The sequence below is a fragment of the Vulpes lagopus genome, chromosome 1 (assembly GCF_018345385.1).
Source record: "Vulpes lagopus strain Blue_001 chromosome 1, ASM1834538v1, whole genome shotgun sequence".
NCBI lineage: Eukaryota > Metazoa > Chordata > Mammalia > Carnivora > Canidae > Vulpes > Vulpes lagopus.
This window is the reverse complement of record NC_054824.1, coordinates 75,586,865-75,608,016: the sequence shown is the minus strand read 5'-3', so window position 1 is coordinate 75,608,016 and position 21,152 is coordinate 75,586,865. Positions and strand designations below refer to the sequence as shown.

The 21,152-nt window shown below is 40.4% G+C and overlaps 1 protein-coding gene across 11 annotated transcripts in view; it reads right to left on the bottom strand.

Moving 5' to 3' along the window:
* The window catches only part of LRCH3 (leucine rich repeats and calponin homology domain containing 3), a 115,740-nt gene extending 94,925 nt beyond the window's left edge, over positions 1–20,815 (bottom strand). For all 11 annotated transcript variants that reach the window (XM_041746070.1, XM_041746098.1, XM_041746055.1 and 8 more), the window contains exon 1: positions 20,530–20,815. In XM_041746070.1, coding sequence (XP_041602004.1) covers positions 20,530–20,785 — 256 coding nt within the window. In that variant the 5' untranslated portion in view covers positions 20,786–20,815. The remainder of the gene's footprint in view (positions 1–20,529) is intronic.
* Positions 20,816–21,152: the final 337 nt, after the last annotated feature.

The window sequence follows — 21,152 nt, the reverse complement described above, 5'->3', positions numbered from 1 at the left end:
ATTACCAGTGCTAACAATCTATCATTTTACCTTCTATATTGGGGGAGGGGAGATATGTCAATTCAGAACCATAGCAGTACAATGTGCCAATTTAATCCTGGTATATGTAGGTCTGGGATGAGACACAATTTCTAACAATTTCTCTGGTGATGCTGCTGCTGCTGGTCTAGGAACCATACTTTGAGAACCAATACTCTTCGGTAAGCTAGGGATAAGCCCAACAGGATTGTGTATTTGCAGAGCAGGCCTAGAATCAAATTTTTAGTCCAAGACAATAATTTGAATGTTTACAATCAAGAGCAATAGGGTTTTTTTTTTTTTCCTTTTTCTTTTCTGAGAGAAGCTAAAAGATTGGTGTTCTATAATTATCTTTGTTTCTGTGTTTGCCCACATTTGGAAAATACACTAAGGAACCTGAAACACTGTATTACTATAAAGTTGCAACTGTGACACAGCTGTATGTGGCAGTAAAGTTTCTTACTCCAGAAATAAATGAGAATAATAATTCAAACTTTAGATACATGCTCTAATGATAATAGCAACACAATGATTTAGAGAAAAATGGAAAGTTATGAGTCATACCAAGAATCTGGCAGAGTAAAAAACTGCCTTTGGGACAAGACAACATAACGTAAGTTAGCAAAAAATATATTGTATTCTGCTAAAACTGTAACTGCTCACAGAGGCACAGATTACATGAAATAATTCAATACTATTTATTCTGGATAATAATATTTTATATTAAATTAATTTGAATTGAATTAACTTGAATTTTAAGTAAGAGTTTTAAAATTACTTATTATTAGTTTAAATACCTTTTGCTATAAAGTCATTATGCATATGGACTATAAATATTCCTTTCATTTAAAGAAAGAAAACCAATATTTTTGAAACTGGTCTTGATTAAACTGCTGGATATATACATAAAATTTGACTTAATGATGAGGAAATTAAGGAAATTAAAATCAGGAACCTTCAAAATATAGTCTCAGTGGCATCACACAAATGAGATTTATTGAAAATGAGCAGTCACAAGTTGGCATTTAAATGTCTAAAACTGGGCAGCCCGGGTGGCTCAGCGGTTTAGCGCTGCCTTCAGCCCAGGTTGTGATCTTGGAGACCCGGGATTGAGTCCCGCATCCGGGCTTCCTGCGTGGAGCCTGTTTCTCCCTCTACCTGTGTCTCTGTCCCTCTCTCTCTCTGTGTCTCATGAATAAATAAAATCTTAAAAAACAATAAAATAAATGTCTAAAACTTTTTAAAAGATTATTTATTTGAGAGCAAGAGAGCAGAGCATGCAAGAACATGAAGAGGAGAGAGGGAGACATGAACAGAGACAGAGGGAGAAGCAGGCTCCCCACTGAGCAAGGAGCCCCAGAGTTCAATCCCAGGACCCTGGGATCAAAACCTGAGCTGAAGGCAGACGCTTAACCAAATGAGCCACCCAGGCACCCCTCTAAAACTTTTGATAGTATTTTAAATCAAAATATAGTTTGGTATAGTAATAAATAGTAACACAGTACATAAAATTTGATTATACTGGGCATGAAAGAGAGGAAAGGCTGTTAATTCAGATTAAAACATAAGTGAGAATCAACTGAAAGGCTTTAATATTAGAGTAAAAGAGGATTTGGTCAGATGAGGGTTAAAATTGTTCATATTCATGACTTTGAAAGGCTCCTATACCACCACATAAATTATCTAAGCTATCCCTGATGCCATCCTATCTTGTAGCAGTTGTCACATGAAATGATATAAAACAAGGCTCCAGGAGACAGGTTGTAATCCTGTACCCCGCTGCTCACAAAAAGGAAACATGGCTCCTTGAGGATAACAAATGTTTTCATGGGGGAGGGGGAAACAGTATGGATCTAGAATATCTCTCTATTCTTTTTTTTTTTTTTTTTAAAGATTTTATTTATTTATTCATGAGAGACAGAGAGAGAGAGGCAGAGACACAAGCAGATGGAGAAGCAGGCTCCATGCAGGGAGCCGGATGTGGGACTCGATCTGGGGTCTCCAGGATCACACCCTGGGCTAAAGGCGGTGCTAAACCGCTAGGTCACCAGGGCTGCCCTATCTCTCTATTCTTGAAATGCAAGTTTTAAGTTCCTGGCAGCAGTGCTGGCACGGGGGAAGAGGCCTGGCCAAGAGGAGGGTCCCCACATATGAAAGATGTTGGCAGTAACATGAATATGGAATACATCAGTTAGAGACAGTCACTTGTAAACATCTTCAATCTCTAAGAGATCCTAAGTCCATAAGGATCCTGAAAAGGAAAGATGACATGCAGGGTGCTGTGAAAAAATCAATACATAATATGACAAATTTTCCTTCTTTTGTGACAAAAGGAGAGGATAATCAAGACGTACATTCTATAGAAAATGTCTGTCATTATCTTACGTTGGAAAACAAAGAAGTGTTTACAATTGCATGTACTATGATAAGACAGAAAATTAATAAACCTATGCTGGTCATTGTTGATCTGTTGATCTCAAGAATATTTACCTCCTGTTATTAATGACTCCATAAGCAAGATAAGCAATTGAGCTAGTAATGATTAGGCTTCTAAACAGCAAGTGTAAGAAACAAGTATATATACCAATGAAAATTAAAGGGCTGCTACGGTGTAATCATTTTGATAGAAAGCCCAATTCTACTGCCAGATGTAGGGACAAAATAACACAAAGAAAATTGAGCTCTGGACACAGACTGGGGTTTTTCTACCTAGTAAGATGGCGTACAAAGGCTTTTTTTTTTTTTAACCTCTTCAGCTTAACCTTGGCAAGGGCCCAGCTAAGCCAAGGCAAAGTTCAAAAGGATTTGCTGATATCACAATCAACTCTAGCCATATACACATTCATGATATGACCAGATGATGAGCATATATATCATTTCCTAGGAAAAGCTACCTGGAGTCATAACTTTGTTCTCTGCCTATTGTACTCCCCAATAGAGTCATTTTCCTCTCCTTTTAAAATAGACTGGTGTTAAAGGGCTCAATTTGGTCAGCCTATGTAGCACAGAGCAAAACTGAGGTCAACTATTTAGAGAACTTCTGGGAACGGAGAGCAGCAACCTCAGTTACCCAATTAACTTTAAAGCAGTGCTTCTAAAACTGTAGTGTTCTCAGAATCACCTGAGGATCGTATTAAAATGCAGATTTTAATTCTGTGATAAGGTCTGAAGTTCTGCATTTCTCTTTCTCTCTCTTTTAAGTAAGTTCCACACCCAGCATGGGCTTGAACTCATGACTCAAGAATTGGATGCTAAACCAACTGAGCCACCCAGGCACTCCTAAATTCTGCAATTCTTTTTTTTTTTTTTTTAAGATTTTATTTATTTATTCATGAGAGACACAGAAAAAGAGAGAGAGGCAGAGACACAGGCCAAGGAAGAAGCAGGCTCCAGGCAGGAAGCCCGATGCGGGACTCGATCCAGGGACTCCAGGATCACTCCCTGAGCTGAAGGCCGGAGCTAAACCACTGAGCCACCCAGGGATCCCCTGCAATTCTAAGATCCTGCGTGAAACCATGTTGCTGGTCCTTAGACCATACTTTAGATAATAAAACTTTAAAAGGACCATAGAGCTTCCTGAAAATTTCAAAAGAACATCCTCTATGTAGTAGTATCTTAGGAAAAGCAGGATAGAACAATTTAAAAGAATCATCATGACTCTGAATAGTATTTATCAACTAAGAAAACAAAGAGTTCTGTTGCTGAAACCAAACGACTGAGAATTTTCAGTCCACAGATGCAAGAGGCTCAGCAAATCTCAAGTGGGATAAATACAAAGAAAGCCACACCATGATCAGACTGCAGAAAATACATGTTATCTTAAATGTATCATTAACAAAATAAACTGAATTCTCAATGTAAATTATAGAAGTCAGAAGACAATGTACTGACCTACACTTCTTAAATGCTGAAATGGGGAAGAGGGGAAACCCTGCCAAACAAGAATTCTGTACCCAGTGAAAAAAGTGAAAATTGTGATTGTTCAGACAAAACAAAAATTCTGAATGAATTCAATGCCAGCAGACCTAGACAAGTTTATGATACTTCAAGAAATGGATAGTAGTGTCATTTATAAGAACAGGATGTCGATCTTTCTTCACTCCATCTCTCTCTTATTTTTTTGGTGGAGGAGAAAGTAGGAGCAGCAAATCAAGAGACCTTTCTGTTCAAGGTAAATCTGAGAGCCCTCTTAAAACATCTAGTGGCAATATCAAGTAAGCAACTTGATATAAATAAAATAAACAACTTATAAATATGTAAGACTGGAGCTCAGGCACAAAGTCAAAGCTAAAATTATTTTTGGATGAATATACCACAGATTCAAAGTGACTCTAGCTGAAGTCAGTCTGGGGGAGAGGGCACAACTTAACTCACATCCATGCTAAAGCACAACCTCTGAGGAGATTCCTCAAAACCCCTAGACCTCCTAAATCTTAAGAACTTCAATCCAGTCTACCCTTTTTATTTTCTAAATGAGGAAAGTTAAAAAAAAAAAATAATAAAAATCAAAAAAAAAAAAATAAATGAGGAAAGTTAACAAAGACTATCTTAAGCCAAACAACCAACAGTAATGTGTTGAGGCTAAAACATGCAAATCTCATTCCTAAAGTTACATCGCCCCTACTGCACCCCAGAAATCTATGGAGCAGCTCGGCCATTACTATCTCATCCCCCACTTCATATACACACTGGTTTGTTTCACAGGTGCTATGCAAGGAGTCCCTTCTCATATACAGCACTGCTTCCAGACATTACTCCAAGCTTTGTCTTCTCATATCCTTTCCCTTTGAGCAGGTTACAGATCTCTATTCTTGGACTCTATATCTCAAACTGTCTCCCCCCTCCCATACTGCCTCAAAGAAGAGCCTACAAGCCAAAGAAATCTTGAAAAAGAAGAACAAAACTGAAGGTATCACAATCCCAGATTTCAAGATATACTAGAAAGCTTCAGTAATGGGCAGCCCCCGTGGCGCAGCGGTTTAGCGCTGCCTGCAGCCCAGGGTGTGATCTGGAGACCGTGGATCGGGTCCCACATCGGGCTCTCTGCATGGTGCCTGCTTCTCCCTGTACCTGTGTCTCTGCCTCTCTCTCTCTCTCTCTCTGTGTCTCTATGAATGAATTAAAAAAAAAATTAAAAAAAAAAAAAGAAAGCGACAGTAATCAAAACAGTATGGACTGGCACAAAAACAGACACAGGAATCAATGGAACAGGTTCAGGAGTCCAGAAATAAATCACACTTAAGTGGTCAATCAATCTATGACAAAGGAAGAAAGAATATAGTGGGAAAAAGACAGTCTCTTCAATAAATGGTGCTAGGAAAACTGGACCACTTTCTTCCATCATACACAAAAATAAACTCAAAATGGATGAAAAATCTAAATGTTTAAGACACAAAACCATAAAACTCCTAAAAGAAAATATAGGCAGCAATCTCTTGGACATTTAGCCTTAGCTACATATTTATGGATGTTCCCTCAGAGAAGGGAAATAAAAGCAAAAATCAACTACGGGGACTGCACCCAAATAAAAAGCTTTTGCACAGCAAAGAAAACCCATCAACAAAACGAAAAGGCAACCTACTAAATGGAAGATATTCTCAAATGATATACTTCATAAAGGGTTAATATCCAAACTATTCAAACTATTCATAGAACTTTACAACTCAACACCAAAAAAACTAATAACCTGATTAAAAATGGTCAGAGGACCTGAACAGACTTTTTTTTCCCAAAGAAGACATACAGATGATAAAAAGATACTCAACATCACTAATCATCAGGGAAATATAAACCAAAACTAAAATAAGCTATCACTTGATACTAGTCAAAATAGCTAACAACAAAAAGATAAGAAATAATAAGTGTTAGTGAGAATGTGGAGAAAAGGGAACCCTCATGCACTGTAGGTAGGAATGTAAATTGGTACAACCATTGTGGAGAACAGTATGAAGGTTCCTCAAAAATTAAAAACAGAAATACCATACAACCCAGTAATTCTACTACTGGGTATTTAAACAAAGAATATGAAGAGCTTAAATCAAAAAGATATATGTACCCCTATGTTCACTGCAGCATCATGTATAATAGTCAAGATACGGAAGATCTAAGTGTCCTTCAATAAATTAATGGATAGAGAAGATATATATATCTATATATATATATATATATATATAGATATATATATATGTAAATATATACTTATAAATAAATTACTCAACTATAAAAAAAGATCTCATCATTTGCTACAAAATGAATTATAGAGGATATTGTGCTAAGTGAAATAGGTATGAGAAAGATAAATACTGTATGATTTCAATAATGTGAAATCTAAAAAAACAAAATGAACAAATAAAACTGAAACAGACTCATAACAACTGGTGGCTGCTAGAGGAGAGGTGGGTGCAGTGATGGGCAAAATAAGTGAAAGGAATTAAGAGGTACAAACTTTCAGTTATAAAATAAGTCACAGGGATGAAAAGGTACAACAGAGGGAATATAGTCAATAATACTGTAGTAATGTTGTATGTGACAGACAATGGCTACTTATTGTGAGTACTGAGGAATGTAGAGAATTGTTGAATCACTATGGTGCACACCTGCACCTGAAACTAATACAGTGTATATCAACCACATTTCAATTAAATATTTCTCAACTGAATAAAATCTTTGGTTTATCTAACAAAGACATCTTTAGGATGTGAAAAATTCCCATTTTCCTAAATGAGTTAAGGTATCAAAGTCTAAGGAAGAGTTTCTCAAGTGGTAGTTCTTAGGTAGTTCACACAGATGCCCAGAACAATCAGGGATGCCTGTTAAAAATGCAGCTTACTGAACCCCACCCTAGATCTCCTGAATCAAGCTCTTTTTAAGGGTCTGGATCCAGGAACGCACATTTTAAAAAAATATTTTACTTATTTATCCATGAAATACAGAGAGAGAGAGAGAGAGAGAAAGAGAGAGAGAGAGAAAGAGGCAGAGACACAGGCAGAGGGAGAAGCAGGCTCCACACAGGGAGCCCGATGTGGGACTTGATCCCAGGACTCCAGGATCATGCCCTGGGCTGAAGGCAGGCGCTAAACCGCTGAGCCACCCAGGGATCCCCAGGAATGCACATTTTTAAAGTGCTACATTGGGATCCCTGGGTGGCGCAGCGGTTTGGTGCCTGCCTTTGGCCCAGGGCGCGATCCTGGAGATCCGGGATCGAATCCCACATCAGGCTCCCGGTGCATGGAGCCTGCTTCTCCCTCTGCCTGTGTCTCTGCCTCTCTCTCTCTCTCTCTCTCTGTGACTATCATAAAAAAAAAAAAAAAAAAAAAAAAAAGTGCTACATGTGATTTTACCCACATTCAAGTTTAAGAATAGGCTACTGTTTGTCACTTGATGATAGATGGCTAGAAATCACAATATTACTAAGAAAAAGCATCACATAGTTACTAGGCTAAGGTTTTTCCTTAGACAACTGAGACTCGCATAATTATCAAAGTTAAAATACTGAACATATATGGAAAGGCTACTTCACTGCAAGAGGTTTAAATTTTATTAGCAAATCAAGATTCTACTTTGAAATTTTGCACAGACCTGCAAATTCTGCCACTGATTATATTTTTGAAGGACTTTTATTTTCTTAAAGATGTATTTACTTATTTGAGAGAGAGCGAGCGAACATGTGGGGGGGGGGGGAGAGGAGAGAGAATCCTCAGACTCCCTGCTGAGCACATAGCCCAACAGGGGGCTCAATCCCAGAACCCTAAAGTCATGACATGAGTTGAAATCCAGTTGGATGCTTAACTGAGTCATCCAGACGCCCCAAGGGACTGACTTTTAGCACATGTAACATCATCTCTCTTATCCTCTATGACCCAACTAAAGAAAGTCTGAATACTTGACTTTTGATATCAAAGGAAAGTATATTCACTGGTATTACCCATGAGAATGTTTTGTTTTTTTTTTTAAGATTTTATTTATTTATTCACGAGAGACACAGAGAGGCAGAGACCACAGGCAGAGGGAGAAGCAGGCTCCATGCAGGGAGCCCGATGTGGGACTTGATCCCAGAACCCTGGGACGGACCACGACCTGAGCAAAAGGCAGATGCTCAACCACTGAGCCACCCATGCGCCCCAGCCCTTGAGAGTGTTTTGACTGAATTCTACTTTACCTCTAAAGTCCCAAGGGTGTCCATTAAACCTAATCACACAGAAGTCAGTTGTCATTTTCAAAGCTAAGAAAGTGAATAGACTAAATCATTCCTGTTTTACTTTCTCACTCATCCATTAATCCATCCATCATCCTTCTATCCATCCACTCAAATAAATTCTCAAAGGGCATTTGGCATTGTACTAGGTGTTGTACAATAAAAAGAGAGAAAGACCGAACTCTCTATGGTAGGCAGAATCCTAAAATGGTGTCCCAAGCTTTCCCACCTGAATAGCTGGGACTACAAATATAAAATATACTGACTATGTTCCATACGTGGCAGAAGGAATTTTGCAGATATAATCAAAGTTACTAATCAACTGACTTTGAATTAAACTAAAAAGAGATAATCTGGCTATCACATGACCCCTACGGCTGCTAGCAGATGTCAATGATTCTAAGCATGAGAATCTGACACAACATTGCTGGCTTGAAGGTGGAGAGGGCCACTATAAGGAACGCAGCCTCCAAGATGCCAGAGTGACCTGAAGCCAACAACCAGCAAGAAAATGGAGACCTCAACTTTGTAACTGTGAGGAACTGAATTGTACCAAACCCTGAATGATCCTGGAAGCAAACACCTTCCCCAAACCCCCAGATTGACCAACACATTGATTTTAGCCTTGTGAGAGACCCTGAGTAGGTAATTCAGCTGAGTTCAGTCTTCTGACCTATAAAACTGTAAGATATTAAGTCAGTGTTGTTTTATTTTTTTTATTTTTTAAAAGATTTTATTTATTCATGAGAGAGAGAGAGAGAGAGAGAGACTGAGAGAGAGAAGCAGGCTCCATGCAGGGAGTCCGATGTGGGACGCGATCCTGGGTCACCAGGATCACACCCGGGGCTGAAGAGGGCGCTAAACCGCTGGGCTACCGGGGCTGCCCGTCAGCGTTGTTTTAACCTAATATATTCTGGTATACACACACACAAGTTTCTTTGGGGTATACATCTCAGAGTCTGGAATTTCTGGGTCATAGAGTATGTGTATTTTCAATTTTGCTAAGTTGCTAAGTATTTTTCAAAGTCAGTGCATCAATTAACATTCCCATTAGCATTGTATGTGTATTCCCAATGCTTTACCTTTTTCCAGTACTTGGTATTGTCAGTGTTTTGAGTAGTACCTCAGTTTGGTCTTATTTTCCATTCCTTTGATTACAAATAAGGTTGAGCACTTTTTCACAAATTTATCAGTCTTCTGGAATTCCTCTTTAGTAAAGTACCAGTTTAAGTGTTTCCTCAGTTTTCTACTGGGTTGTCTTCTTGTTTGTAGAAATTCTATACAAATTCTAGATATCATTTGTTTGATGTGTTTATTGGAAATCTTTTTCTTACTCTGTGATCTGTCTTTTCACTATGATACGCAGATCATTTTTAAAAACCTGTTTTTAATGAAAAACATCTATTACCTAGTTTTTGCAAGAAATAAGTTTAATAAACCAGTTAAAATCCTTAGTTTAAGACTTTCTTCAGGGACACTGGGTGGCTAGGTCAGTTTAAGCGTCTGACTCCTGATTTTGGCTCAGGTCTTGATCTCAAGATCATGAGTTCAAGCCCCATGCTAGGCTCTATGCTGGGTGGAGCCTACTTAAAAGAAAAAAAAGAAAGAAAAAGTAAGACTTTCTTCAAATAATAAAACTCTAGAAATTTAAAAGAGCAAGGAAAAAAGCTAAAAGTGAAAAAGGAAATACCTTAAATTTTTAGGGCTAGTTATGATTCTAAAATTAGTTGCATTGCATTGGATATTGCTGGCTACTTCAGGAATTCAAAATAATGTTCCTTGGTATGAATTACCATATTTATCATATTTTTTTCTAAGCTTGAGTGGAATTACTGTTTCATAAGTAAATTGAAAAAAATAACGAACATGTATAATACTACTCAAAAGTCGTATTTCATATTACAGCATTTGATTAATATTAACCATCCAGCCAACAAATACAACCACAGTAAAAAGAAACAGACTCTAAGAAATCCTTGGCCCCAGCGCTGCTGCCATTCCTCTAGTTTCAACATTAATTTTGTGGTAATCCAAGACATATCTTCCAAACCCATCTGAAGGTGCCATCCTACAATTTACCCTTCCTACTTAAATAAAAATGCCAGTAGAGTTGAGTCCAGATTTCCCCCTTGAAACAAACTTCAGTCTTATTTCAGATGCTTTTATACCCAATAGCCATGATCCCCCCTTGGTCTCTGCCTAACTATGTAAAGTACACACGCCTGTGTGCATATGTTAATAAATAACAGAAGTCTTTTTACCTCAGTCTTCCCTATTGTTTTTTTTTTTTTCCTAAAGACTTTATTTATTAGAAAGAGACTGTGCATATGTGAGCAGGGGTCGGGGTAGAGGGGACGGAAAGGGAGAGAATCTCAAGCAGACTCAGTGCTGAGGACAGAGCTCCATGCAGGGCTCAATCTCGTGACCCTGAGATCACACCCTGAGCAGAAACCAAGAATCCTGGACCCCTGGGTGGCTCAGTAGTTGAGCGTCTGCCTTCAGCTCAGGCGTGATCCTGGAGTCCCAGGATCGAGTCTCACACTGGGCTCCTTGCATGGAGCCTGCTTCTCCCTCTGCCTATGTCTCTGCCTCTCTGTCTCTCATGAATAAATAAATAAAATCTTAAAAAGAAAAAAAAAGAAACCAAGAATCCAATGAGTAAACCAACAGCCATCCAGGTGCCCCCTCAGTCTTCTCTATTGTGTTGGTACGATATAAGATTTATGCTACTTGTTAGGCAGAAGAGAAAGGAAGAAGCATGTGGATGAGAATATGTAAGAGCTATAAAATTTCTCATTTTTTTATTTTTATTTTTTTTTAATTTTTATTTATTTATGATAGTCACACACAGAGAGAGAGAGAGGCAGAGACACAGGCAGAGGGAGAAGCAGGCTCCATGCACCGGGAGCCTGACATGGGATTCGATCCCGGGTCTCCAGGATCGCGCCCTGGGCCAAAGGCAGGCGCCAAACCGCTGCGCCACCCAGGGATCCCAAATTTCTCATTTCAAATGGAGGTAAAGTTATAAGAGGGATATGAATGTTATTTCCTGACAAGTGTTCTCAGTATTCCACATTCCAATTCAATATACACATTTTCAAAGAAACTTTGTTACAAAAGCCAGTAGTATATATAATATTATATCCATACTTCTGAAACTGGGATATACATTGGTGGGGGGGTGTTACAGAAAAACAATAGAATACATGTTATAGAAACTTATTTGGTTTGGTTTTTCCTAATGGCTGGTAATTTGAAGCCATAGATTTGTTATTAAAACAAGCATGAACAGGGGTGCCTGGGTGGTTCAGTTGGTTAAACATCGGCCATTTAAAAGTGGAATTCTTTTATTCATTCGTTTGTTCATTCATTCATTCATTCGTGAGAGACACAGAGAGAAAGAGAGGCAGAGACACAAGCAGAGGGAAAAGCAGGCTCCATGCAGGGAGCCCGATGTGGGACTCGATCCCAGGACTCCAGGATCACGCCTTGGGCTGAAGGCAGGAGCTAAACCACTGAGGCACCCAGGGATCCCCTAAGTGGAGTTCTTTTTTTTTTTTTTTTTAATTTTTTTTAATTTATGATAGTCATGCACACGGGGGGTGGGGGGGGGCAGAGACATAGGCAGAGGGAGAAGCAGGCTCCATGCACCGGAAGCCCGACGTGGGATTCAATCCTGGGTCTCCAGGATCGCGCCCTGGGCCAAAGGCAGGCACCAAACCGCTGCGCCACCCAGGGATCCCCTAAGTGGAGTTCTTAATAAAATTCTAAGACTTAAAATTTCAAGTTCCCCAATGAGGCAATTTCAAGCTCTCCACCCCAAATCTTCTCTGAAGTTAGAGGTACTCCAATCTTTGTATATAGAGAGATATGTGGGAGACCATAGATGTTAAGTATAAACAAGTTTGAGGGAAGTCTGACTGGCTCAGTGGTTGTCTGCCTTTGACTCAGGGCGTGATCCTGGGGTCCTGGGATTGATCTTGCAGGAGGTTCCCTGCAGGGAACCTGCCTCTCCCTCTCCCTCTGCCTGTGTCTCTGCCTCTCTCTCTCTCTCTCTCTCTCATGAATAAATAAAGTCTCTAAAAAACAAACAAGTTTGAAAGGCGAGTTAAGCCAACTTCCATGTTTTGGAAAAAAATCTAGGTTTTTGTGTGTGGCCTATAAATTTAGCCAGGCTACATACAATATATAACACTATTTCTAAGAGGAACTGGTTTTGAAATTTTGTTTGTAAACTAAGTTTTTAAAATTGCATATAATTTGTTAAAACAATACCACTTCTAGGAATTAGCCCAAAGGAAATAATAAGAGATGTAAGCAAAGAATTATATTTAAAAATGTTCATAGTGTTATTCATAATAATGAAAAATTTGAAATAGCCTAAATGCCCAACAAAAGGGACCTAAGTACAAAGATTTAATTACATACTCTGCAGCTATTAAAGTACTTTTATAAGAAAATGATAACAGACATGACATGGTATTTCTAATATGCTGTAAGATGGAAAAAAGTAAAATACAAAAAGCTGATACCATGTTTTTCAATATATATGTACATGCATAAAAAAAAAAACTGGAAGAAAAAAACAAACAAAAGCTGGAAGAATATGTCAAAATGTTCACAGTGGTTATATGTATGGTAATACCAGGCCTTTTTGCCCCCTTTCCTTCCCTTGTGTGATGTTTTATCAGATCTTTTACAGTAAACATGTATTACTCTTACAAATATAAATGAATTCAAATTAAATATGTAGGATTATATATAAGCATGAAGACCTCCCAACTGTTTGTTACCAACTGGTTCTATGACACAAGAAAAAATAGAAAAAGTAAGTCTTTTCTCTCTGAATTAAAATATACTTTTTCTTCTTGTACAAAAAAATTCAGATGCACCAAAACAGATTGAGATATCCTCTCTCACCTATCAGAATGACACAGATCAAAATGAATGAGAAAATCAGCAGGTGCACCGTAACAACAACTCCAGCACTGCTGATACAAATCTAAGCTGAACAATCCTTCTAGAAGGACAATTTTACAGGGTGTATATAAAAAAGCCCTAAACCATGCATACCTTTTAGCCAACCAATTGTATTTCTAAGAATTTATCCTGAGGAAATCACTGGACAATTTTGCAAATATATACATACTGGACTATTCTCAGGAATACCATATGTAACAGTGAAAGTTGAAAACAATCACAATGTACGTTAAGAGGGTAAATTAAATGACAGTGTATATACAGTATACTACCATTAAAAATTATGCTACTGGGGGTACCTGGGTGGCTCAGCTGGTGAAGAGAAGGACTCTTAGTTTCGGCTCAGGTCATGGTCTTAGGAATGACAAGATCCAATGCCACCAACTCCATACTCAGGGAACTCAGGGTGAAATCTGCTAAGACTCTCTCTCTCTCTCTCTCTCTCTCCCTTTGCCCCTCCCCCTGCTCGTGTGTGGGTGCACATGCTCACTCTCAAATAAATAAAATCTTAAAAATTATGAGGGCACCGACGTAGCTCAGTATGCCTTTGACTCAAGGTCATGATCCCAGGGTGCTGAGATTGAACCTGTCCGACTCCCCACTCAGCAGGGAGTCTGCTTCTCTCTCTCTCCCTCCCCCCCTTCTACCCCTCCCCCCATGTTCTCTCCCTCTCTCTCTCAGATAAATAAAATATTTAAAAATTAAAAAAATTTAAAAAAATTATGCTACTTATCTCTATTTTCTGACATTGTATCTCATATAATGAAAAAAATTAGATGAGAAAACAGCCTTTTGTGATCCCATTTTTATATTTTAAAAAGAATGTATATATACATATTTTTTAAGATTTTATGTATTCATTCTAGAGAGAGAGAGAAAGAGGGTGAGCACAAGCCGGGGGAAGGGCAGAGGGGGAGAAAGAGGGACAAGCTGACCTACTCCTAACCCCACTGAGTGCAGAGTCCTACATGAGGCTTGATCCTGGAGATCACGACCTGAACCGAAAACAAGAGTCCGACGATCAACCTATCAAGCCACCTAGGAAACCCAAGAATGTGTACATTTATGAAGAAAATGTTTGGAAGAGTTCCAACCAGTGTTCACCACTAAATTCATCTCTGCTAAGTGGAATTATGATCTTTAATGCCCTTTTTAAAACTTTTCATACCACAATGAATATGTAAAACTGTTAATATCAGAAGAAATTATTTTTATTTATTTTTTTAAAGATTTTATTTATTTATTCATGACAGAGAACAGAGAGAGAGAGAGAGGCAGAGACACAGGCAGAGGGAGAAGCAGGCTCCATGCAGGGAGCCCGATGTGGGACTCGATCCCAGGACTCCAGGATCACGCCCTGGGCCGAAGGTACCGCTAAACCGCTGAGCCACCTGGGCTGCCCAGAAATGATTTTTAAGTCTACTAAACTGAACTAGTCTCATTAACCAAATAAAATTAGCTTTACTGTTTTCTACTTTTTCCTCATTTCTGAGGCTCTTAGACTATTCTTCCTGTTTTGAACACCTAACACTCAGTGGACGGCAAATGTGTCAAATATATATTAATGCCTCTATTAACAAAGATGGCATACTTAAAAATGGCAGGCTGTGTGAACAAGATTTTATTTCTAAAAGAAAAAATTACATATCCCCCCAACTCTGAGATGCTCCCAAGGATCATGCAATTATGACTGGACCCCATTTACTGACACGTCCTCCCTTTGCCTCTGCCTTCTGACCGTTATTGCAGTGTTTTCAGCTCTAGACACCATGGGCTTACTGTCTTCATCAATCAGGAAAAACCTTGCTAAAAGAAATATGATGCAGAAAATAAATAATATTTTGAAACACATTTCAATTCTAGTCAAAACTATATGCTCCAACATTACTGTTCAATATAACTTTCTATGATGATAGAAAGGTTCTACTGTCTGTGCTGTCCAATATGACAGGAAGTGGATCTATCTAATGTGCTGTGTCCAATATGACACACCTGGCTACCGAGCACTTGAAATGTGGCTAGTGTGACTGAGGAACCAAATTTTTAAATTTTAACCTTATTTTAATAACCACCTATGACTAGGAGCTACCATACTGGACAGCACTACTCTAGAAAAATTCACAGTACATACACTGTGGTTGATTTAAACTGTACATAAGAACCCAAGAACAATATGATTTCCACTTAAGACCTGGCACTCCAGTGCATATTTCAAAAACAAACGAAATTATAATATTAACAGATTGTTATCTTGAAAAATTACAGACTGTCTCCATGAAAAATTAAATGGCCTTTCAGCAATCCTCAGTCTTTACCTAAAAAATAAGCATCTGTTTCTTGAACGTCTCAATTCCTTTTATTTATTAAAAAAAATAAAAGTATCAAGCAAGCCAAAGAAATTACATGTAGCAAACTTCTTCGTCAGTGGCTTAGCGATCAAAAACACAAGTTTTAGGATTAGATGTATCTGACTTTGTCACTTAGTAGCTGTGTGACCTTGATCAAATTAATGTCAAGTCTCCATTTCTTCTTATGTAAAATGAGGTTTATTTATTTTTTTTTTTAAGATTTTATTTATTTATGCATGAGAGACATAGAGAGAGGCAGGGACACAGGCAGAGGGAGGAGCAGGCTCCATGCAGGGAGCCCTATGTGGGACTTGATCCTGGGTCTCCAGGGTCAGGCCCTGGGCTGAAGGCAACGCTAAACTGCTGAGCCACCCGGGCTGCCCTAAAATGAGGTTTAAAATAGCGTTTATAGCTCATATCATTGTTGTATGCACATATGTTTATATACAGAGCTTGAAACAACACCTAAAACATGCTAACAGCTCAATAAATGTTAGCTATTATTATCAAAAGCATCACCATCTTAGTCCTCCAGATTTAACAGTTCAGTCATTTTCACTGCATTCTGTCCTTTAAAAAAATAAATTCAACCAGCATTTGTACATTTTCATTTTCCAATATGATCTCTAATTTTCATTCCCTTAGCGATTTAGATTATTGCAGCCATCCAATCAGATTACTAGGTTTCTTAATTCTGATAGGTTAAAACTTCCTTTTATTTTTTCCTTTATATTTACGCCTTATACGTAAAATTTTGCTATTAGTAGACAAGTCAAATAATCTTTACATTTACTTATTTATTCCTTCATTAGATCCCTTGAGTTTTTTGAGGGCAGCAGGTGTTGGTCCTCTCTGTATATCTTCACCTATCAAATTCCTTAGCAAATGTTTGTTCAACAAATGAATGTTGATTAGTCCTCCTATCTCAATCCCAATAAACCTATCCTCAGTCTAGTTTCCACATATGCAAAAGGAAGCTCATATATTTTCTAATTCAGTCATTTATTCTGAAGAAACTGGCCTGACCACAACATTATGAAGAGCAGTCTCACAGTATTAGTCAGAACTCTTGATTTTGGAACAAAAAATTCTGCTCAAATTAAGCAGAAAGGGGAATTTATTAGCTTGTATACTTTGAAATTTCAAGGACAGCACAAACTTAAAGCCTGGCTATTGGCTTTAAAGGTTCAAACACTATCACCAGAACTGGGCTACACTCTTTCCATCTTTTGGCTCTGCCTTCCATTTATTGGTAAGTTCCAGGCTCACACTGTATTATCTCAGCAACCCCAGGATCCAAAGCATGCCTCTCTCTCAACAGCTCCAATAAAAAAATTCAGAATTAACAGTCATGTGTGCTGACTGGAAATGTGCCCATTTTTGAACAATCACTGTAGCCAGAAGGATGGACTACATTGATTGGTGAGACCTGCCTTACTCATGTGCACACCCTTGTGTTGGGATGGGATATCCATGAAATTGAAGGGGATGATTTAATAGGAAAACTGAAGTATTGTTACCAAATGAAAGAGGGATGCATAATGGACTGGCAAAATTAACTGATGTGCCACATACTCTAGGATTTTTTGCATGTTGTCCACTAATGCCTGCAATGGCTTTCCTTCTTATACCTGCCTACTCAAATCCAAGCTACATCCTTTCTGCCCCCAAAGTCTTCTGGGATTTCCTTCTAAGATTTTCCTTGTCCACTAGACCAAGTTACCATTCCCACATAAATATTTCCCTTTTCCTAAAGATCTACCTTTTTAAACAAACAAGAGTGAAAAACCTCAAGAAAATGTTCCTGATAAATTCTAATCACGTCAAATTATAAACAGTATGGGTAATATATGCTGTTTCTTAGAATAAATATTATAAAATCTATCTATATTATACATATAGGTATATATAATACTCAAATAATTTTCCTGGCTTTAAATTTTAAGTAGTCTAAACAAAACATTTTAACTAACGTAAGTCGTGTCTGAATTCATCAAAGTACTTGATATAACAGGTACACTATGGTTTTGGAGTTACCTCAAACTAAGCTCAAATCCTGGCTAATACTGCCTTTCCTGGGCTTTAGCTACAGATCTTCAAACAAATTATCTAATATCTCCAAACCTTGATTTCACTATCTGTAAAAACAGTAATAGTAATACCTATCTGTACATATGGAGGCTATGTGGTATAGCAGAGAAAAAGAGTCAGATGGACCTGGGCTGAAATTCTCTCAATACTAGTTATGTGACCTTCTCCAAGTGATCCTCATCTGTAAACTCTGAGTGCCTCCTCATATGTAAAGGGGAAATAATAATGCTCAGTCCACTGGTTGTTTTGAGCATTTAACAAGGCAGTGTGTTTTAAAACATCTAGCACAATGAATAGCAAACAGTGTATACTCAATAAATGATGATATCCACATATCTGTTTAAAATAATTCCGAGGGGCACCTGGCTGGCTCAGTCAGAAGAACATGTGACTCAATCTCAAAGTTGCAAGTTTGAGGCCCCAGTGGATGTAGAGATTATTTAAAAATAAAATACTTTAGGACTCTTGAGTGGCTCAGTGGTTGAGGGCCTGCCTTCGGCCTGGGGTGTGATCCCGGAGTCCCAGGATCCAGTCCCGCATCCGACTCCCTGCATGGAGCCTGCTTCTCCCTCTGCCTGTGGCTCTGCCTCTCTCTCTCTCTCTCTCTCTCTCTCTGTGTCTCTCATGAATAAATAAAATCTTAAAAAATAAATAAAATATTTAAGGGGTGCCTGGGTGGCTTGGTTAGTTAAACAACTAACTCTTGATTTTGGCTCAGGTCATGATCTCAGGGTTGTGAGATCTAGCCCCACCACAGCTCCATGCTGGTCGTGGACCCTGCCTAAGTTCTCTCCCTTTCCTCCCTTCCCTGTCCGAAAATTAAAAAATTTAAGAATCTAAAAATTTAAAAATAATTCAGAGCACAGAAAGGGAAAAATTCACTGGGATTAGTTATTTTTCTTCACAAATAGCTTTCAGTTTTCTTTGTTAATAAAATATTTCTTAAATGCAAAACATGTTGGTCTTAGAACTATTTAAAAGCAGGTAAGAGAATGACCAGATACACCCCTGTAATCAACTTGTTCTTTAGCTGCAGGCTTAATGTAGTAGTCCTGAAATGACTCACACCAATATAAAACCACGGCATTACCCATCTCCTGACCATCCTAGGCCATACAGCCATCTCCTGAACAGAATCAGGAAATCAGGGGTGTGACTGACAATTTTAGATGCTGTCAGAACACATACAAAAGGCAAGTGGGGGGCAGCCCAAGTGGTTCAGCAGTTTAGCATCTGCCTTCGGCCCAGGGCATAATCCTGGGGACCCGGAATCGAGTCCCAGGAATCGAGTCCCACATGGGGCTCCCTGCAAGGAGCCTGCTTCTCCCTCTGCCTCCGTCTCTGCCTCTCTTTCTCTCTGTGTCTCCCATGAATCAATAAATTAACTCTTTAAAAAAAAAAAAAAGGAAAAAAAGAAGGCAAGTGGTTGTTCATGCTTATCTCAGCAATAACGTTTAATTTTAAGAACATTCACTAAAAAATACAAATGACCTTCAGTACAACTGTTTCCAAAAAAGAGATTAAATAATTAGACATTGACTTTCTTCCGTTTTACAGGAAGAATGAGAGTTTTTCTGGAAAGAGGTTTCTTGGAGTGGTTTAACAGTTACGTTCGTTTTTCTAACGCGAATCGTACGTAATAGTCCCCAATCTTTAATGAGCGCGCAGAGAAAACGACTTAAATCAGACAATTTAAAATAAAATGGAGTGACTATAAGACGACGCAAAGCACTACTCATTCTTTCGTCTCCAAAAAGAAAAAAAAGAAAAAAGAAACACCACAGTATATCAAAATAAAAAACTACATCATACTATACAAACTTGTGTAAGGGATTTTTTTTCCCCCTCCTTTGTGTAAAACATGAATAGGCTCGGTTTTTAACCTACTCCCTGAGGAAGCTATATTTCAAACACAAGAGAAACATATTATGTTGAACGCCTCAGTCACCAGACATTGTTCTCCACAACTAAAAAAATAAAATAATTAATAATTATAATACCCCATTCCTTATTACCTTTCCTGTGTTCAAATTTATGTATAAAACAAAGCTTTTGGGATGCCTGGGTGGCTCAGCGGTTGAGTGTCTGCCTTTGGCTCAGGGCGTGATCCTGGAGTCCCGGGATCGAGTCCTGCATGAGGCTCCCTGCATGGAGCCTGCTTCTCCCTCTGCCTCTCTCTCTGTGTGTCTCTCATGAATAAATAAATAAAAAACCTTAAAAAAAAAAAACAACACAAAGCTTTTTTTTTTTTTAAAGCATGAACTCCAGCGGCGGCAGGCTCTCGTCCCCACGTTCCAGGGAGCGCAGGAGGAAAGAGAAAAGTGACAGGAGCCTGGAGGCTGGCTCGTTCGTTTTACAAGCAACTTGCATATAAGTCAACTAGATAAGAGGAGCGAGGGGAAAGTCACAGCCTAGGGGGCCCTTTTTTTTTTTAAATTTTTTTTTATTTCTTTATTCATGAGAGACCCCGAGAGGGCGGGGCAGAGGCACAGGCCGCGGGAGCAGCAGGCTCCCCTCAGGCAGCCCGACGCGGGCCTCGATCCCGCGACCCCGGGGTCACCGCCCGGCCCGAGGCGGCGCTCCACCCCGAGCCCCCCGGCGCCCCCGGGGCCCCGGCAGGAAGCGCCCGCAGGAGCGTCGGTGCTCGGGAGCCCCATCCCCGCGCCGTCCGCCCGGCACCCCGAGTCGAGGGGCGCCCGCAGGCCCCGGCGGCTGGCGAGCTGGTCCCTCAGGGAGCGGCCCCCAGCCCGGCGCTCTTCCTCAGGGATGCCGCCGTCCGCCGCCTCGCCCCGGGCTCCCCCGCGGGGGGGCGGCTTGGCCCCGTCCCGCGCGGCCCCGTGACGCCCCCGCCGCGCCCCAGGCCCCGCCGCCAGCACGGCCGCCCCCGGCCCCGCTCACCCGCCCGGGTGGTGTCCGTCAGGTCGTGGTTGGCCGCTCCCCGGGGGAACTCCCTCAGCTTCCGGCCGCTCAGGCTCAGCACCCCGGTCACGGCCGCCTCCTCCAGCGCCCGATCGAGGGAGCGGCTCCACGGACCCGGGCCCGGGCCCGCCCCCGCGCTGGGGCCGCAGCTAGCGCCGGAGAGACCACCTCCCGAGGCGACCGGGCCGCAGCACTCCGCAGCCGTGGCCACAGCAACCAGGCCCGCGGCCGCCATTTCCCAGCCGCCAGCTCTCCGGCCGCGGCTCGGCGCATGCGCAGCCGGCGCCGCCGGGGGGCTGTGGCGGGGGCGGGGGGCGGGGCGAGCGGGGCGGCCGGTGCCCCGGAGGAGAGCTGCGGGGCGGCCCCGCCCACGCCGCGGGCTTCGGCGAGGCCGAGGCGGAGCTCACGCGTCTGGGTGGCCGCCCCCTCCAGGCGTCCGGGAGCGTTTTTATTTATTTCTTATTTTTTTTTTTTCCAGTAGCATTTTTAAAATGCCTCAGACAACGCTTCCCGCAGGAACTTCTCTGCCTCCCTCCCTCCATCTGGAGGAGAAACGTGAAGGCTTCGCCACGCGGCTGCGGCCAGAAACGCGGGCAGGGAGA